The 16,667-nt window shown below is 38.1% G+C and overlaps 1 protein-coding gene and 1 non-coding gene across 2 annotated transcripts in view; one reads left to right on the forward strand and one right to left on the reverse strand.

Moving 5' to 3' along the window:
* Window positions 1–16,667, reverse strand: part of LOC139686704 (lachesin-like) — an 873,842-nt gene that overhangs the window by 607,876 nt on the left and 249,299 nt on the right. The window contains exon 2 of the mRNA XM_071583748.1: window positions 3,473–3,659. Coding sequence (XP_071439849.1) covers window positions 3,473–3,653 — 181 coding nt within the window. The 5' untranslated portion in view covers window positions 3,654–3,659. The remainder of the gene's footprint in view (window positions 1–3,472; window positions 3,660–16,667) is intronic.
* On the forward strand, window positions 2,479–2,552 carry TRNAT-AGU (transfer RNA threonine (anticodon AGU)). The gene has a single exon. It is a non-coding gene; the product is annotated as a tRNA-Thr (tRNA).

Below are 16,667 nucleotides of genomic sequence, written 5' to 3' on the forward strand. Positions count from 1 at the left end.
GACGCGTTTGATCAAATTTTCAGTGCGAATTAAAAGTTAACGAGATCTAGTGACTGAAGAAAGTGGACCGAAACCCTCTTGATTCATTGAAGAGCATATGCATGGTTGATGGGCATTTTTTATCGCGTGATATTCAATCTTTTTTCCTTCATTCAAGTGCTCAGCAACAAGGTGAAAACGGGTATAAATAATATCGCCGGCAGGTTTGTGCTGGGCGAAGATTTGGATAAGCAGCACACGGACCGCGGTGAAGGGGAAAATTTCAGGGATCCTCACATGAAAAAAAACTCGAGGCTCAAGCTTGAGCGGTCAAGCCGTAAAACATCCACCGGCGTTCACATAGTATCCTGGGTACTCTTCAAGCCATGTATATACCTACACGCGCGTAGATGCATTTACTGGTAGCGTAAAAAACCATGAATATCAAACTGGAAACTCCGTATCCTACCGTTCTCTAGAGCCCCTGGGAACCACATAATTTTCCATAATTTTCTATCTCGCGGAGCGTCTTCGGCCACTGCATCCATTTTCCTTTTTTTTATTTTTTTTAATAAAAAAATGGAAACGTTTTTCAACAGATCATAACCCTGGCGAGTGGAGAGTTCCTGAAACTGGACGGACGTGGGTAAAGAAAGCCAGCACCGCCACCTGGGCAGAGTCCAGTTTACAACCCACGACGGAAGGGGCCATCCCCCATTCCCTCGCGGGGTGAACGCTAAGACGAGGACGCCGCCTGGAAGTGGGATGGGGAGCGGCGAGGGAATGCGAGGACGTCGAAGGACTCTCGGCTTATTAGTCGCGACGAACCGGTGGCGGGGTTCTCACATTCCAGCGATCTCTGGGAATTGGGTGGAACAGGAAGCTCTTAGGAGGAAGAAAGGAAAGTAAATAAAGATACAGAGAGGGAGTGCCGTGTCCCACTTTGCGCACACAAGCATCGGATGCACACCCATACACATCCGAACATGTAAGAGGAAAAAATAGCAGAAAAGATATAAAAACACTGCCTCCCTCCTTCGAACAAGACCGGGATCGGGACACCATCGCGGGCGAGTGGAATAAAAGAGTAAAGGAAACAGATAAGACGCATAAAATCCAATGGCCTCGCGTATGGAAATGGATCTCTCCGTCCTTCCTTCCTCTCCAGCTCGCCCGCCTTCCCTTCCGCCTGGCATATCGCGACGCCCTGGGTACCTCGCGGGCCTTCTTATCCCCGGAGCACCATCTCCGGGGCGCGGCTCGGCTTCCCGGGGAAAGGGAGGACGACGGCGGGACACGCAAAAAAAATGCGTTTTCGTCATTCAGAATATTGTTGGAAAAAATTTCGTCCGCTGGGGGGGGGGGGAGGGAGAGGTGAGAAAAAGATTCGAGAATTCTTTTTTTTCACCGCAGAATGCATTCGACTGCATTTCCGACTGGATCCTATATCTGGTGGTCTCTGGCAGGGGATGGTAAAATAAAATACAGGACTGAGCCCGTCGGGGGCTTCCCCAGAAAAAGGATTCGTACGTGTTCAGCGTGATTTTTTCGACCCCGTATACTCCCCTGACATATTTTTCGGACGCTGGAAGTTCGCGAAATCCTAGAAGGCATTGAAACTCTTTAATTTGATAATATTTTTCTAACACAATTAGTCTATGTAATAGATCTATCCCAGCATTTGTTAACTGCACATTCTTAGGATAAAATTAATGAAAAGAAATTCCAGGAGAGACTCAAAATAATATCCAGGGAAATTTTAAAATTGTTTCACGTAAATAGTTCTGCAAATTCTTTGATGCAATCAAAAGTGGTACAGAATTACAATGTATAAAACTGTGATACAGGATAATGCTGCTCTACAGTGACGTATTTCCGATCTATTCAAATTATTTTTAGCATGTGAAGCATTGGAATTTGTATATCATGGATTAATAATTTGTATAAGTATTTTAATACTTTCTCGAAGGAAATTTCAGTGTTCTCAACATTTCGACCGTTTTTACGGGCATTTAACATTATTCAAACAGGTAACGCTGTTAGCGAATATTTTAGATATATTTACTTGTATTTTGCATTTCATTAATTTCAAACGTCTCCCCAATTTTACTAACACTACGTCTCAAAGAAAAATGGTCTTCTCACTGAATATCATTAAGCTCATATCGCTCGTCTTCCGAATTAGGATTCAAATATAAAAGGGAATATAACCATAGAAACTGTGCTCTTTTAACATAATTTCTAGCAATTAAATTTAAATATGATCATAGTCGTAATATGCCGCACAGTGTGTTGAATAATGCGTGATGATGAGGAACTAAGTTTCACCTCGTTTGAAACTGAAGTGGCGATACGAATTACATATGTTGTTTGAATTATTTTATCCATGTAGTGTTTAAATAAATTTTTTGGAACGAAAATAATATTTAATTTTTTCTTTGAAATTACTATACATAATGCATGGGTAACTAAAATAAAATTAACTCTCTTGAAGCATTAGGCGCCGTGGCTTAGCTGGGTAAAGCGCCTGTCTAGTAAATAGGAGATCGGGAGTTCGAATCTCCCCGGTGCCTTTTTGTTCCAACCCCGGTGGCCGCGGGGTAACGTCTTCGCCTGCCAAACCCAGAGGCTGTGGGTTCCATATCCGTCTATGTGTATTTTTCTCCACCTAGGGCTTAGGTTTTTGTAATTGTCTATATTATTGGTAAAAGTCTGATGTAAAGGCTGAAGTCCTGTTTTAGGATCAATTTAAAATAACTAACTCATAATTCTTAATGATAATATTGATTTTTGCTCAATACTTAAACATTATCTAATTACCGTTTTACGGTAAGAAAATATTTCCAAGTACTTAGGAAGTGAATAATTACTCCACATTCATTAGCCTATTTCAAAAATTACCCTCCTTTAATAGATATACTCATTTTTTCAAATTTCTTTTTTAATTTGAGCTAGTATGTAAATCCATTTACATTTTTTATACATAGATTAAAGATCATTTTATTTAACTCTGAAAATCAATTCTGCAGTGTAAGCACCTCACACTTGTTCCAAAAATATTAATTTGTCTGTCCTTGATAAAAATATGTGCGTTTGTAGGTGCCTATTTACATGAAGCCGGAATATATGCATGTAGTTGGGCTGCTAATATTTGTCCTCCTAAAATAATAATTGATGAATTTTAACGTGGAATAAAGAAGTTGCTTTTAATTTTAGAAAACAATGCGGGAAAGATTTGCCATTCTACTCCCCTTCTTTCAGTATGACTGAGACCAAATTTTACGGAAAAATGCCGATCCAAGGCACAATCCTCCGATATAGTATAATGTACACATACGTGTGCATAAAGATTCTGAAAATACACGAGGACTACACTCTCATCTAATACTGCGCTCGGCATGTTGGCAGACAGAACGCAAAAATCCAATAACCGGCGCAATTATGCATCAATGATGCATCCCATTCCCGCTTCGATGAATGCTATTCGACTCACCCAAATTATTTGGTGGCATCAGCAGCGTGAGGAGGGTTACTGCTATGGCGATGGTGGCACCACGCGAGGGCCCCAGCCGACGGCACAGGCTCCTCGGTTGTTTTCCCGGTCGCTGAGCTTCCTTCAGAGACCCTGATCCTTCCCGGGGGGGAACCGGACCAGTCCCCGGAAGAGCGGCCATCACTCACTAATGAAAGGATACAGAAGGGGAAAACATTTATTTTATGCAAGTCCACTCAATGCGTCCTTGGGTTAAAGTTCGGGAGGACTACAATAATAAACCTTGAAATGACTTTTGGCCAAGTTTAATACTTGAATACAAACATTTTCGGAGGATATTTCTATAAAAATATACATATTGGGTGACTCTTAACCGAATATCAATACAGGGTTCGTGCGGAAAATAAGTGTACTGATTTTTTCCCGCCGCTCCAGGCGCGCCCAGCACCGCTCTGACGGGCTGCGATTGGAGGGGGGTATGTTGGCAAGCGACGCTGAAAAAGGCAGTCGGCTCTGAGCTGTGGTGTAGTGAGGAGCTCTGTTAACGCGAACCTCCACGCTCGACCCACGTCACGGAACGCGATGCCGAAGTTTTTGGAGCAGCGTTATTCCATCAAATTTGCGGTAAAGCTTGGGAAATCGTCTACCGAAACTGTCGGTATGATTAACCAGGCTTACGGGGAGTCAGCCATGTCCAGAAACATGATCTTTCGGTGGCACAAGATGTTCTTGGAGGGCAGAGAAGAGGTCGACGACGAACCACGGCCTGGACGCCCATCAACGACACTCACCGACGAAAATGTGCGAAAAGTTCGCGATGTACTGAACTCTGATCGTCGTCTTAGTGTTCGGATGATAGCAGAGCAGTGTAATGTGCCAAAAACAATAGTGCACGAGATTATTAGGCACCAATTACAGATGCGAAAAATTTGTGCAAAGTCGGTGCCGAAAGTGCTCAGTGATGATCAAAGACTCAATCGTTTGGAAATCGCGACAGAACTTGCGGATCACTGCAAAAATGATCCACATTTTTTAGAGAACGTTGTTTCGGGTGACGAGACGTGGATCTTTGAGTACGACCCGAAGTCGAAGAGACAAAGTGCGGAGTGGCACACCCCATCATCACCCCGTCAAAAGAAAGCTCGCATGAACAAATCTCGGATCAAGGCGAAGCTCATTGTCTTTTTTGACAAAAGGGGAGTCGTCCACTACGAATTTGTACCTGAACGACAAACTGTAAATGCTGCATTTTACGTCCAAGTGCTCGACAGGCTTCGAAAACGAGTCGCCCGCGTCCGGCCAGCGATCAAAAACATCTGGCGGCTGCATCACGACAATGCGCCGTCTCACACCGCGCTTGTCGTGTCGGACTTCTTGGCCAAGCACGGCGTGGCAACGCTGCCGCACCCGCCCTACAGCCCGGACTTGGCACCACCGGACTTCTTTCTGTTCCCGAAGATAAAGAGGAGTTTGAAAGGAACGCGATACGGGACTTTGGACGCCGTCAAAGAGGCCGTGAAGACGTGTCTTCGAGAGGTTCCCGATGATGCCTTCGCGGGAGCGTTCCAGGAATGGGAACGCCGCTGGAACAAGTATATCGACTCACAAGGGTCCTATTTTGAGGAGTATTAGCTTAAGATATGTAAAAGTGTAATAATATTTTTTTTCCTGAGCTCAGTACACTTATTTTCCGGACGAACCCTGTATATCGGTCGTCCAGTGATCAACTTCAGGGAGGAAATTGTTGGAGTCTTAAAAAAAACAGATCACCTCCGATACATGAAAGAAGCAAAACCCCCAGTAAGTTTCGAAGTTTGATTTGCATTTTAATCATTTAACTATGAGCTTGCATAGTCATAGATCCTCCTCCATAGTCCAGCTCCATAGCTCCATAGTCATTGAAGCTAATCCTCCTTTTTATCGTGCAACAATTTTCTTACTGGTGAATATCAACGGGTGTTTATAAATATATATATATATATATATATATACATATTGTATTGTATATATATATATATATATACATATTGTATTTAAATATTAACATGAGTAATAAAATACATATTGATTTAGGAGTTAATTATTTTTATTACAGTATATTTATTCATTATGACATTAGTCCAGTTTTAGCAAAACATTTACGCAAGCTATTGCAATGCATTTCATTATTTATCAGCCGATGGAGTTAAAAAATAAAACATTGTTTCGAATGGCTATCAGATTTGATCAATGAGACAAGATGAGCGTACATTGCGAGCATTCTGAGACATATATGTGGAGAAAATGGAAAAAATAAAAACGAGGGAAAGGAAAACAAGCATATCATTTTTAGGCACAGTAGGGGAATAGAGATGGCTGTTTTGTGAACTAAGACGAAGACAGGGCAAGTGGATGCTGGAGATACTGCGAGCCAAAGGGATGTCGAAGTTAATATTACGGATAGGAGAGACTGGTAGGAAAGCAAGATTGGGTAAATACGCATTTAGGGTGAAATTAACGTTTGGAGGAATTATAAATTGATAAATTACGGATCATTGTAATATTCCGAACATGGTTTTAATATTATTCATGGGCTAGTCAGGGTCATACCTCAGATTTCAAGCGTATTTTGACTTGATAACAGGGGAGAATGTTTTATGAAAAATATTTACCTAATTATTTTATTCTCTTTTCAATATTTTTTGCTTTAAATTCCCTAAGATAGTTTGTAGTATATGATACTGATTGTATAGCTAATAACTTAAGAAGAACAGTTGTATTTTCCAGAGACCATCAAACATTTGCCCTAACCTAGTAGACTTCAACTAAAAATATTATTTGATTTACTCGAATTACCGTAAAAATCAGCTGAGCTCTATTCCGAATGCCATAAGTATGATATAGGAGGTTAGTGTGAAAAGTTCCCTGAATCACCACCAGAAGTCAGCGCAGACGCAACGAGTTGCCCGCGTAGTAATTAGTAGTCATTTTTGAATCTTTATGAGTAAACATCTATCACGTCAAAGCTCTGGGAAGAGATCTGTGTTGCAGAATCCTCTCTGTTCTTGTTCCCGTGTAGTGATTTGTGAAGATTGAAAAATTGTGAGAAGAGCAGAGATTAAATGATTTACAATTGCTTCGTAAAGAAAGGTATAAAAGCAAAGCTCCCTACCTCCCTCCCTACCACCCTCCCTCCCCTCCCTGAAGAGGCTTGCTGCCTAAAACAGGGGTTCCTAACAAAAAAAGTCTACTTTCAGAATTCTCTGAAAAACCTGATCCTTCATATTCAATTGTTCCTAAGTGGACAAATAAATTTCAATTGGGTCGGGATAGCTTAGATAATGATCCGCGTAATGGTCGGCCAAATGGTGCTGCTACCCCAGAAATGATTACAAAAGGGCATAAAATTGAAAATTAAAAAATTGAACTTATGAGAAACCACAGAAGATGCAAGGATTTCAACTGAACGGGCCTCTCATTTTAGCAGTAGAGTTGGACATGAGAACATTATCTTCTACTTAGGTGACTGCCGGAGGATCACAAACGCATTAAATTGGAAATTTTCGAATAATTTTTGACCCTTTTCAATGGAAATCAACAAGATTTTCTGCACCAGTTTGTGACCATAGATGGAACTTAGATTTACTGCTATACCCCAGAGTCAAAACAGTGGAAACATATTGATTAACCTCCACCAAAGAAAGCAAAAGGAATACGGTCGGCCGGAAGGGTGATGGCTTCAGTTTTTGGGGATTCGAAAACATTCTGCGGATGGATTATCTTCCTACTGGTCAAACGAACAGTATAATACAACGTCAACCTCCTGGACCAACTACTGCAAAAGATATACAGAAAAGACCAGGTGTGGCAAGGAAGAAAGTCATATGTCATCAAGACAATGCACGTCCACACACAAGTGTCGTTGCCATGGCAAACATACGTGAACTAAGATACAAGTTGTTGCCATAACCAACTTATTCGCCTCATTTGGCTCCATCAGATGTTCATCTCTTCCCCGAGCTCAAAGTTTTCCTCGGTGGACGGAGGTTCTCTTCAAACAAAGAACTAACAGCCGCAGTAAACGAGTATTTTTCAGGCGCAAAGGGATCTATTTTCCGAGATGAAATCATTACATTACAACATAGCTGGACCAAATGAATTTGTCCAGGGAGACTACATTGAAAAATAAAAATGTTTCACTGAGGTAAGTCCTTTATTTCTATTCCGTTCCGAAAATATTATTACAAATTACCCTCGTATGTGTGACAAATTCCTTATGCAATTGAATCAATGTCTAGATGGTTGTGTCATAAAATTATTGGGTCTAGATGGGCATGGAAAAGATATTAATTGAAAATCATGAAATATTTTACATGATTTTGTTTAACTTAACTTGAACTGTGCCTAAAAATGATCGGGTCATCTCTTGCAACTTATTAATTAAATATCTTAAACATAGTAATAGAAATTGCTGTTTTCAATTGTTCTAATAATTTGGCCAGAAAAGTTGGCAAAGTTGCTGATTAGTAAAGAAAGGCCGTATTTAAAGTAAAGATTCCTCATATGCTCTTAAAAATTAGACTAATTATTTTCTTATAAGTAGCCCGTTGTTTTAAATGCCATCTTTTGCGAGGGGAGTCGATTTATTTGATGTGATAATCCTGATAAGTAGTATTTAAATTTACATTTGTGGGATTAATTCTATTTTTCATTCTAAATTTTGTAAATTATCAGATCTGAATTCCACCTGAAAGTTATAAAGATAAGATTGAAGATTTCTTTTCCCTTTACAGTGAACTACTTTCATCATGGGTGAACCAAAATCAATTACATTCGATGTCATTTAAGAAGTATAATTCCACCAAATTCCCGAGAAGGGTTTAAGTCCAACATATCTCGTTTATCTCCACCATCACCACTGTTTTACTCCACCATTGTCAATGTAGATTCTCGTCATACACTATCTTATTTGAAATAATAAATGAAAGAGTTTAGAATAGGAAAATTCGTTAAGGAGTTAAGAGTCGATGTAAGAAAGAGCTTTTTGAGTAACTTAAAAACTCTTCAAAAGAGATAGAAGACATATAAAGGAAAAAGACTTCAAAGCAAGCTAGGGGTACTAAAATTTGTTTCATAGTAGGGGATGAGAGGATGATCAAGTTTTGTGAAGTGAGTTTATTCTTTCAAACCTACACAAAGCTACAAGCAGCATGCTGCAATACTGCGCTACTTTTCTTTCAATATAGCTTCTGTTCAATCCAGCTAATTCTAGCTTCTTTTATATCTGGGTCATAGCTACACCTAGAAGAATGAAGAAATTATCAATACAAATGAATTTGAAATTATTAATATATTGATACTGTTAATAACCTACATTTTCATCTGGCTGGGTTTAATAAATCGGGAACGGGTTGTACAGGACCGCGAATGCTATTTACAATGTGGACTTCCATAATTTTGTTGCACATCAGAGGATCACTCCTCTGATATGCGACTGAGTTCTTTGAACCTTCAAACATTAGGTGATAATTTTCCTGATTAATAATTACATTAAAGCGTTTCATCTACCATTTGCATTTGCAGGAAGGATTAATGGTTTTCTCCAGAGTTTAACCAGAGTATTGCATATCAGAAATAAAAACACTATGGTGAAAATTTAGCTTTTCAGTAACCTAAGGAATCGCGCAGCTTTTAATTAGTGTGCTCCACTTTTAACTATTTTTAAAACTTTCATTAACTAAACCCTATCATTCTCTACCTGAATAGTATGCAATGTCATTACTCGTTTCATATACAAATTTTTCGAGAGTTAAAGATATTTTTATGATTGTCACTCAGAAGTTGTAAACATGTGCCATTATAAAGTACAGCTGTTTATTCATCCGAATTGACTGGCATATTTGGTCTATGAATCCGAGGAAATAATGTGGTACGAAATACTAATGCTACCGTTTTGTTTGATTTTCATAAATTCATTTTTATAAGTTCCAAATGGATATGTTGTGATATGTTGGACTAATGGTATACCTTGAAACTTAATTTTCAATGCACAAAATAGTAAAACAATTATAAGAGAATCTTTCTCATAATTTAAATCATTTCAATGTTTTTACTGCTCATTAACCTGAGCAGAATACTTACCATTTGGATGAGTTATATTACAATTGTTTCAATATTTTTCACTCGCAAATTCTTGCGCTTCAAGAACTTCCCCACTGCGTAAATTTATGCCTCTTTACACTACATATCTATTTCACGGCACGAAAGCAATAAAGAAATAAAGTTAGACCAACATACAGATAATAAATTTATTTCGACAACGTATTATGCAAATCAAAGTTCCTGTATGGTCCTGTCTACAGCTAATTTTTGTTGATCCACCTGATTTGTAAGGCAGACAATTACTCCTGAAGGAGCTTTAATTATAATTAACACGCTGATAATCACACTTGTCATGTGTTTTTTTCCTCTGTTGATGAGAAATTGTTGACCAGCACCAGCAATGAATTAATTTCTGTTATGCGTGAAATTTCGATGGACTTGTTTTTAGGTAGTGAACTCTACGATCTACGCACCCTACCAACCCGACCTTCGGGTTGATTACTGTATCTCTGGTTTTTTTATCACACATACACGTATGCTTAAAATAAGCACAGTTTTTACAATTGAGAGGGATATGATCCCAGTCTTGCGTCGAACTTTATCATATTTTGAGATATTTACCCTATGAAAATATGGATGATAACTCTGCAAAGAGAGAAGGGACTAAGTACGCTACTTATGTACAGTATGTTAATGGACAAGGAGGAGAGTTAACACTAATGAGGACATGCCTATACCACAAAAATACATACTGACGGATAAACAACTTTGCTAGGAAAACATTGACAAAAATTAAATGATATACTACTATGTGTTAAATGCTATGCTTTTTCATAAGCAAAGCGAAAACCGAAAACTTTTAAAGCCCATTCCTCACTTGAAACATAACCTCTCATTACGGGGATTTAAATTCCATGAACTGGAGTACAAAGAATGACTGCGCTTTGCTCAAAGCATGCTAAACCAGTAGCGAGAGGACCCTGATGCGAAATTTGACGGCGAATCAGGGCGAAAGGAAAGAGCTCGAGCGTAGAGCACTCGAGACTAATGAACCACTCCTAGCGTCCGAGGGACGGGGAGGGACACTGGAGGTGAAGTAAGGGGGGGGCACTGATAATTATCGTGCTTTCATGCCTGTGTGCCAACAGCAAAACTACAGCGGTGGATATTAATGGGAATTAATTAGGGATTCGAGAAAATCATTCTCAGTCTGCAACTATAGTTCCGTTATTTCAAGTTAATATGATATTTTGATTGAGAGTAAGGGTAGCAAATCACTAGAATTTTACAAATAATAATAGTTTTAGAAAAATAAGTGCGTACGCTTTCTTCAAACACAGAAAAAATGTGTTTGCAAAAGCCCTCATAGCTTAATGCTATTAGAATTAGCCTCGTATATTGTCTAAGGGCATTGTTTGCAGCGAAGGAAATCTGATGAAAATTGAAACATACCTTATCAAAATGAGATCTAGAACTTCTAACGCGAAACAGCCATGCAATAACCACAGACTAGAAGGATATATGACTTTTAGGAGAGTTCCTTGAAAGCTATGAAGATTAAGAGAAAAATAATCATATGATTTTTCCTATTTCTCATAAACTCCATTTCTGGACCTCAGTCTCTAAAAGTGAATTATTCGCGCTGATTCTTCATTCCTCTTTCAAAATAATGGACAAATGTGACATATTAGCTAGTATACACCCGTCCATTGGAATGAGAAAAGAAGAATATCATCTCACGACCTGGAGGTAGTAGATTTATAATCCAATCTTAATCTGCGAATGCAAGAGGCTATCATGTGAGAGCATTAAAAATAATGAGTGGAGGTAAAGTTTTTTGTCCTCGAAGGACGACAATGTCATTGAGTATTAAAGCAGAAAAGTGGTACAACTCTTTTTAAAACGTTAATAAAATACTCTTTGCTGATCATATAACTTCATTCCGTTGGTTTGACAAAGAAAACACTCTTTCAGAGCTATTTTTAAATTCATAATTGTAATTATTTACCTTTGCAAGACAATCAAAACAGAAGAAATAAGTGGCACAAGACGCCTCCACTTACAAGGAACAATATTCATAGGAAAAATTTCCAAGTGGTACCTTAGTAATTTAGACGCTCGAATTTTCTGCAATTAAAAAACTCTCAGGAAAATAATAACTGTGTGGCTTCTGATTGGAGAAGTTTGCACGGAAGACGTTAAGGAAAGGGGACCCCCTAAACTTTAATAAGGGAAAATTACGATCAAATTCAGACAATATTTGAAACCAGATTTCAATATATTTGCCATATGTGTATATTTTTTGCACAATTCCTGAAAAACGAGTAATGAACACATTCCAGCCTCTCCTAACTCTACACCAGCCCCTAACTCGTGACTTTATGAAAGTAAAAGACGATTAATTTTACGCCAGAGTTTGAGGTATTTTGTCCTTCATTAACACTCTTTATAAATTGACACTTCATAAATGAGAGTGATAAATTTCCTATAGGAAAAAAAAACTAACTGAAAATTCACACTTTACACACAAAAATAATCATACCGTAGACATAACAGTGGCATATTGGATTTCTCTAAAATTTCAAGAGAAATTTAGTATCAACATAAAAGTATACATACAAAGCTGCTAGTTGGTTAATTTTATTCAATGATAGCTAAAAATATTATGTATAAATGATAGTTTTTTATTATGCCCATTACAATAAAATATTTTATTCTTTATGAACATTATCATGTTCCTGAATATTAAAACCGTTACTAACCATGGAATTTTCCTGAAAAGTATGAGCAGTTGTATCATGGGTGAGCAAAGATTTTTAGATAGTATTTCCAATTTCAGTGCCTAAAAGCATATTCTTCCGCGATCCAGGCCACATAAGAGCATTTCCGCGGTTGTGAGTGCCTTCAGCGTACAAACCTGGAACAGTTTCCTCAATCATCATACTCTCCAAAGGGATCGGCAATATTCGATCCTAACTTACAGAGAACTGCAAAATTCTTTCATTTTTCAATAGCCATATTCATTCAATATAATTTAAACTGTCTGAAATCCCACCATTCCTAACTACTGGCATCTATTTTACAACCTTAAGTAAAGTTTCTTACGGAAAACGTGTTGGGTTCCTTAAACATATGGTCAAAACTGATAAAAACCATTAATAAAATATTTGCGTACATGAAAGTTAAAACGTGTACACCAGAGGTGACCTAAACGGAAAATAGGTCGGGATTAAACACAAATTCCCTTGCATTGTATGGATTTGAAATTAAATTTACATAAAAATGTGATATGGGATCTGACGAAAAACAGGGGCAGGATACATGATATAAATACTTTATGCAATTAGTTTTCGCATTTACCCCCAGCAGTAAAAACAATATACTGTTTTAACCTATTTGACCTTGTTCGCAGGGCAAGAAGATGGAAATCAAAGAGCGAGCTTGAAGACGCGGTGGAGGAATGAGGATGAAAGGGGAGGAGTAAATAAGAAGATGAGATGGCGGCCGCAGGAGGATATGAAGCTCCACGGCTCGTCTCCCGAGAGGAAATCCGTGTCGCATGTTAATCGCCCGATCCTCTGTCTCACCTGGCCGTTAAGACCCCTCCAAATGCGTGATTTATAGGCCGACGTAAATGGCAACTGTCCCCGCCGCTGCGCGCACGACGACCGACACATCACTCTCCCACTCCCGATGACCTTCATTCCCCACCTGAATGGTACACTCACATGCGGAGGCACTCTCTTGCGAGCCCACTCACGCGGGAGGTGAGAAAACATAAGACAACATTCGAGGGGAAACCACGGCAGGGCTTTAAAAAGATACCACTCCGCGAAATGCGACGCAAACTACCGGCTGCTCACAGCCTCCAAAAGTCTGATACAGAAAATGCGTTAGCAAGTGTAGGAAATATCACAGCGCGCAAATTCAGTGATTCTAGGGTCACAGCACACAAAACTGTAAGAGGGAAGAAAAAACAGCGGGAACACAGAGAGAAAACACCGATTTTGATGGCTCCAACAAAAGTCAGATAATGGAACAGCATACCAAATACGTGCTGTGAGAAATGAGTTGTTATGCTCCGAATTTTCTTTGTATATAATGGAAATGATTCATTGTAAAATGAAATGAGCTGCTATTGGGACATTAGAAAATGAGACAGGAATACTTAAATGATAAAGATAGCAAACTGGTTAAATATTATTGTTAGTAAAAAGATATAAGAATTACGTGACCACACGGGTATGCACAAAAATAGTAGAAAACAGAACCCTGGTAGTGATATACGTAAAATGTCCCAAACTTTGAACCCTGAATGCTGGATTGCCGAAATTCCGCGGGAAATTAGCATTGACATGGTAGACTAAGAAATTGATTTTCTACAAATATATGATATGAAATATGCTGTAGAGAGAATAGCTGGATGTCAGCTGTAAACTTGAATATAGTTCCATAGTTTATTGATGCTTGGGATCAAAAAATCAAAGAGAATGGACTTTGCCCTTCAAAGTGTGTCAAATCTTTCCCTCTTATTGAAGTATTAATACCCACCTTCCAATTTACTTAAGTACACACTACCCTCTTAATTATCAGCGCTGGCTAAGTACCTACTTGCTTCATAAATTATTACACTAAGAAATTGAGCGTGTGTATCACCACCCAAGCTGACTCCATAGATAGTAATCATTTATAGACTTCGTGAATTTGCTAATAAATTGCTTTGGATTTTCTGTCTTCTTGATGAAAAAATGAATAACCATGTCACAATGGTTTACAGTTATCATAACTTACTGCAAGCTTTTCCTTAAAGTCAATGTGGTTTAAGTAATTTTTCATTTCAATCACGATTTAAAACCGTAATTGAAATGAAAAAATAATATGGTTTAAAACTTCACTATACGGCTGCATTTGGCGTTTTATGACGCAATTCATCATCAGAATAGGCTACAAGAAGGAAACTTGAAAATTAAGATACATCATTACGAAATGATTCCAAAAAAATAAAGTGCGTTAAGTAAAATAAAATGCGTTACACAATCATGATGCATGGTAAAATACGTGTGTTGTATTTGATATACGCGCCTTGAACCATTTTCCATAAGAAATCTTTCTGGCTCATCGCAAGATATCTTCGTCCTGCCGACCTCGAAGCAACATTTAACATTAGCTGAATAGTTATAATAACACTGTCACATAAAAATCCGACCGAATCCTCGAGTTCGCTAAATACAGTTTTTTTAATAAGCCCCCCATAATTGCACAGTAATATTTAAACGTAATTTTTAACATTTCTCTGCCACCCAGCAGTTTAGCGTCGCTTAATTAGATTTCCCGGTTCACCAGTCTGTCACACAAGGAACAGGCAACGCAAGAATAATTAATTTAACTCAAAACTGGACGCACTGTAAAGTGGATGGGACGGGGTGCAGAGACGGCGGGGAGGGAGGCGAGGGAAATGAGGAGAAGTGGAAGGATGTAGAGATTTGATGGGAAGGGGGGATGGACGGGATTGAGTTGAGGGGGATGGAGTATCTGCGGAACGTACACCACCGCAGGCAGGGATGACAAAATTCTAAAATTCTGTTTCTCGTTAACATTCGCGCCGTGTCTTCAACGACTCCATGTGAAAAATGCAACATTCAAACCGGATGCCCGCTTTGCACGAATTCAATCAGATGAAATGAGGGTAATATAATTTGGACAACACAGTTCTTCCATTCCCTGCAGATGGCCGAGTTATTATTTTCTGTTGGATTGACCATCGGCAAACTTCTTTGGATGAAAATTGGCATAAGAAACTATAAGTAGGAATGAATTTTATTGAATCAGTTTTAACATACATGCGCGTTGCACCAAAATTAAATTAAGTTAATATTTTGTTAGATGTCATCATGCTACGACATCTGGATATCTAAAAATAACTCCTATAGAAAAAGATGCGCAATTATTACAATTTAAATAGCTATAACGTGTAGCTTTGATCACCAAATTCACAGGTCTTTTTTTAATTAGGCATATAACTTATTTATAATGTTGTTAATACAGGTAGGTAGCGTTTTGAGTTTCAATTAGAGTTTTCATCCTCACTTCCATTAAATTGATATGGATTGCGACACAAAACAAAAAACTATGCAATGCTGTTGGACTTTAATTTCATATTAAACCTCTATGGCTTGTTTATAAGTATTAATTTGGGTGTGTAGTTTCTATGGATACAAAATCTTTGTTTATCGCAAATACGATTATGGAAACTGATTCTCGCTTATTAATCTCTTTATTGATGATAATGTTCAGTCTGAAATCACTACGATTAGTATGCGAAATCTTTGCTATCTCTAATAACTATTGCGTCTTGATTCACAGTGTTTTAGCTTACTCATTTTACGTTACCATAATTGGATTTACTCTTTGTCAAATGTAACGACGTAGATTTTCAGCTGGCCTATCACACGTGAAATTACTGATTATCAGGACTGCAAAATTAGCGGATATTTCGAAGTTTTACACCCTAGTTCTAATATTACCCAAATGACACAACACGGTGTGGAGTTTCAGAAGAGTATGAATTGAGCATAATCAGGGTAAAAATGACTAAACATACGAGTATAAGTGCGATGAAGATCACTAAATTGACAGCTAGTAAGTGTTTGACAAAGTATTGGCATAATATTTCTTAGCATAGAAATGAGCAATAATTATTGTTTCAGATATTAATTGACGTCGCACAACATGTAGCACTAGTTAAACTCTGAAAAAATAACAAAAATGTAATGACAATAGTGGGCGAAATGAATCAGCTATACAAAAATTGTGCTACAACAAATTCTACTAAATGAACGCATAATAAAATACATAGAAGAAAATGAAGATATTTTAGGAAGAGTGTCGGAAAAATATGATAGAATAAATAAAGATCGAAAGAGTGTTAAAAAGGATTTAATTGGACATCTATGGATCTTCTTAACATGGTAAATTTTTCAGTTGTATTTAATTGCTAAAATTTTTGTAAACCTTTCGCTAACCGTAATTAACCAGTTCTTATATACTTATTCATAATACTAGCTGCTGTCGTCAATAAACCATCATTTAAGAGTCAATATTTCCAAAATATTGG

This window comes from Hetaerina americana, unplaced genomic scaffold (assembly GCF_022747635.1).
Source record: "Hetaerina americana unplaced genomic scaffold, ioHetAmer1.1.p SCAF_1, whole genome shotgun sequence".
Classification (NCBI taxonomy): Eukaryota; Metazoa; Arthropoda; class Insecta; order Odonata; family Calopterygidae; genus Hetaerina; species Hetaerina americana.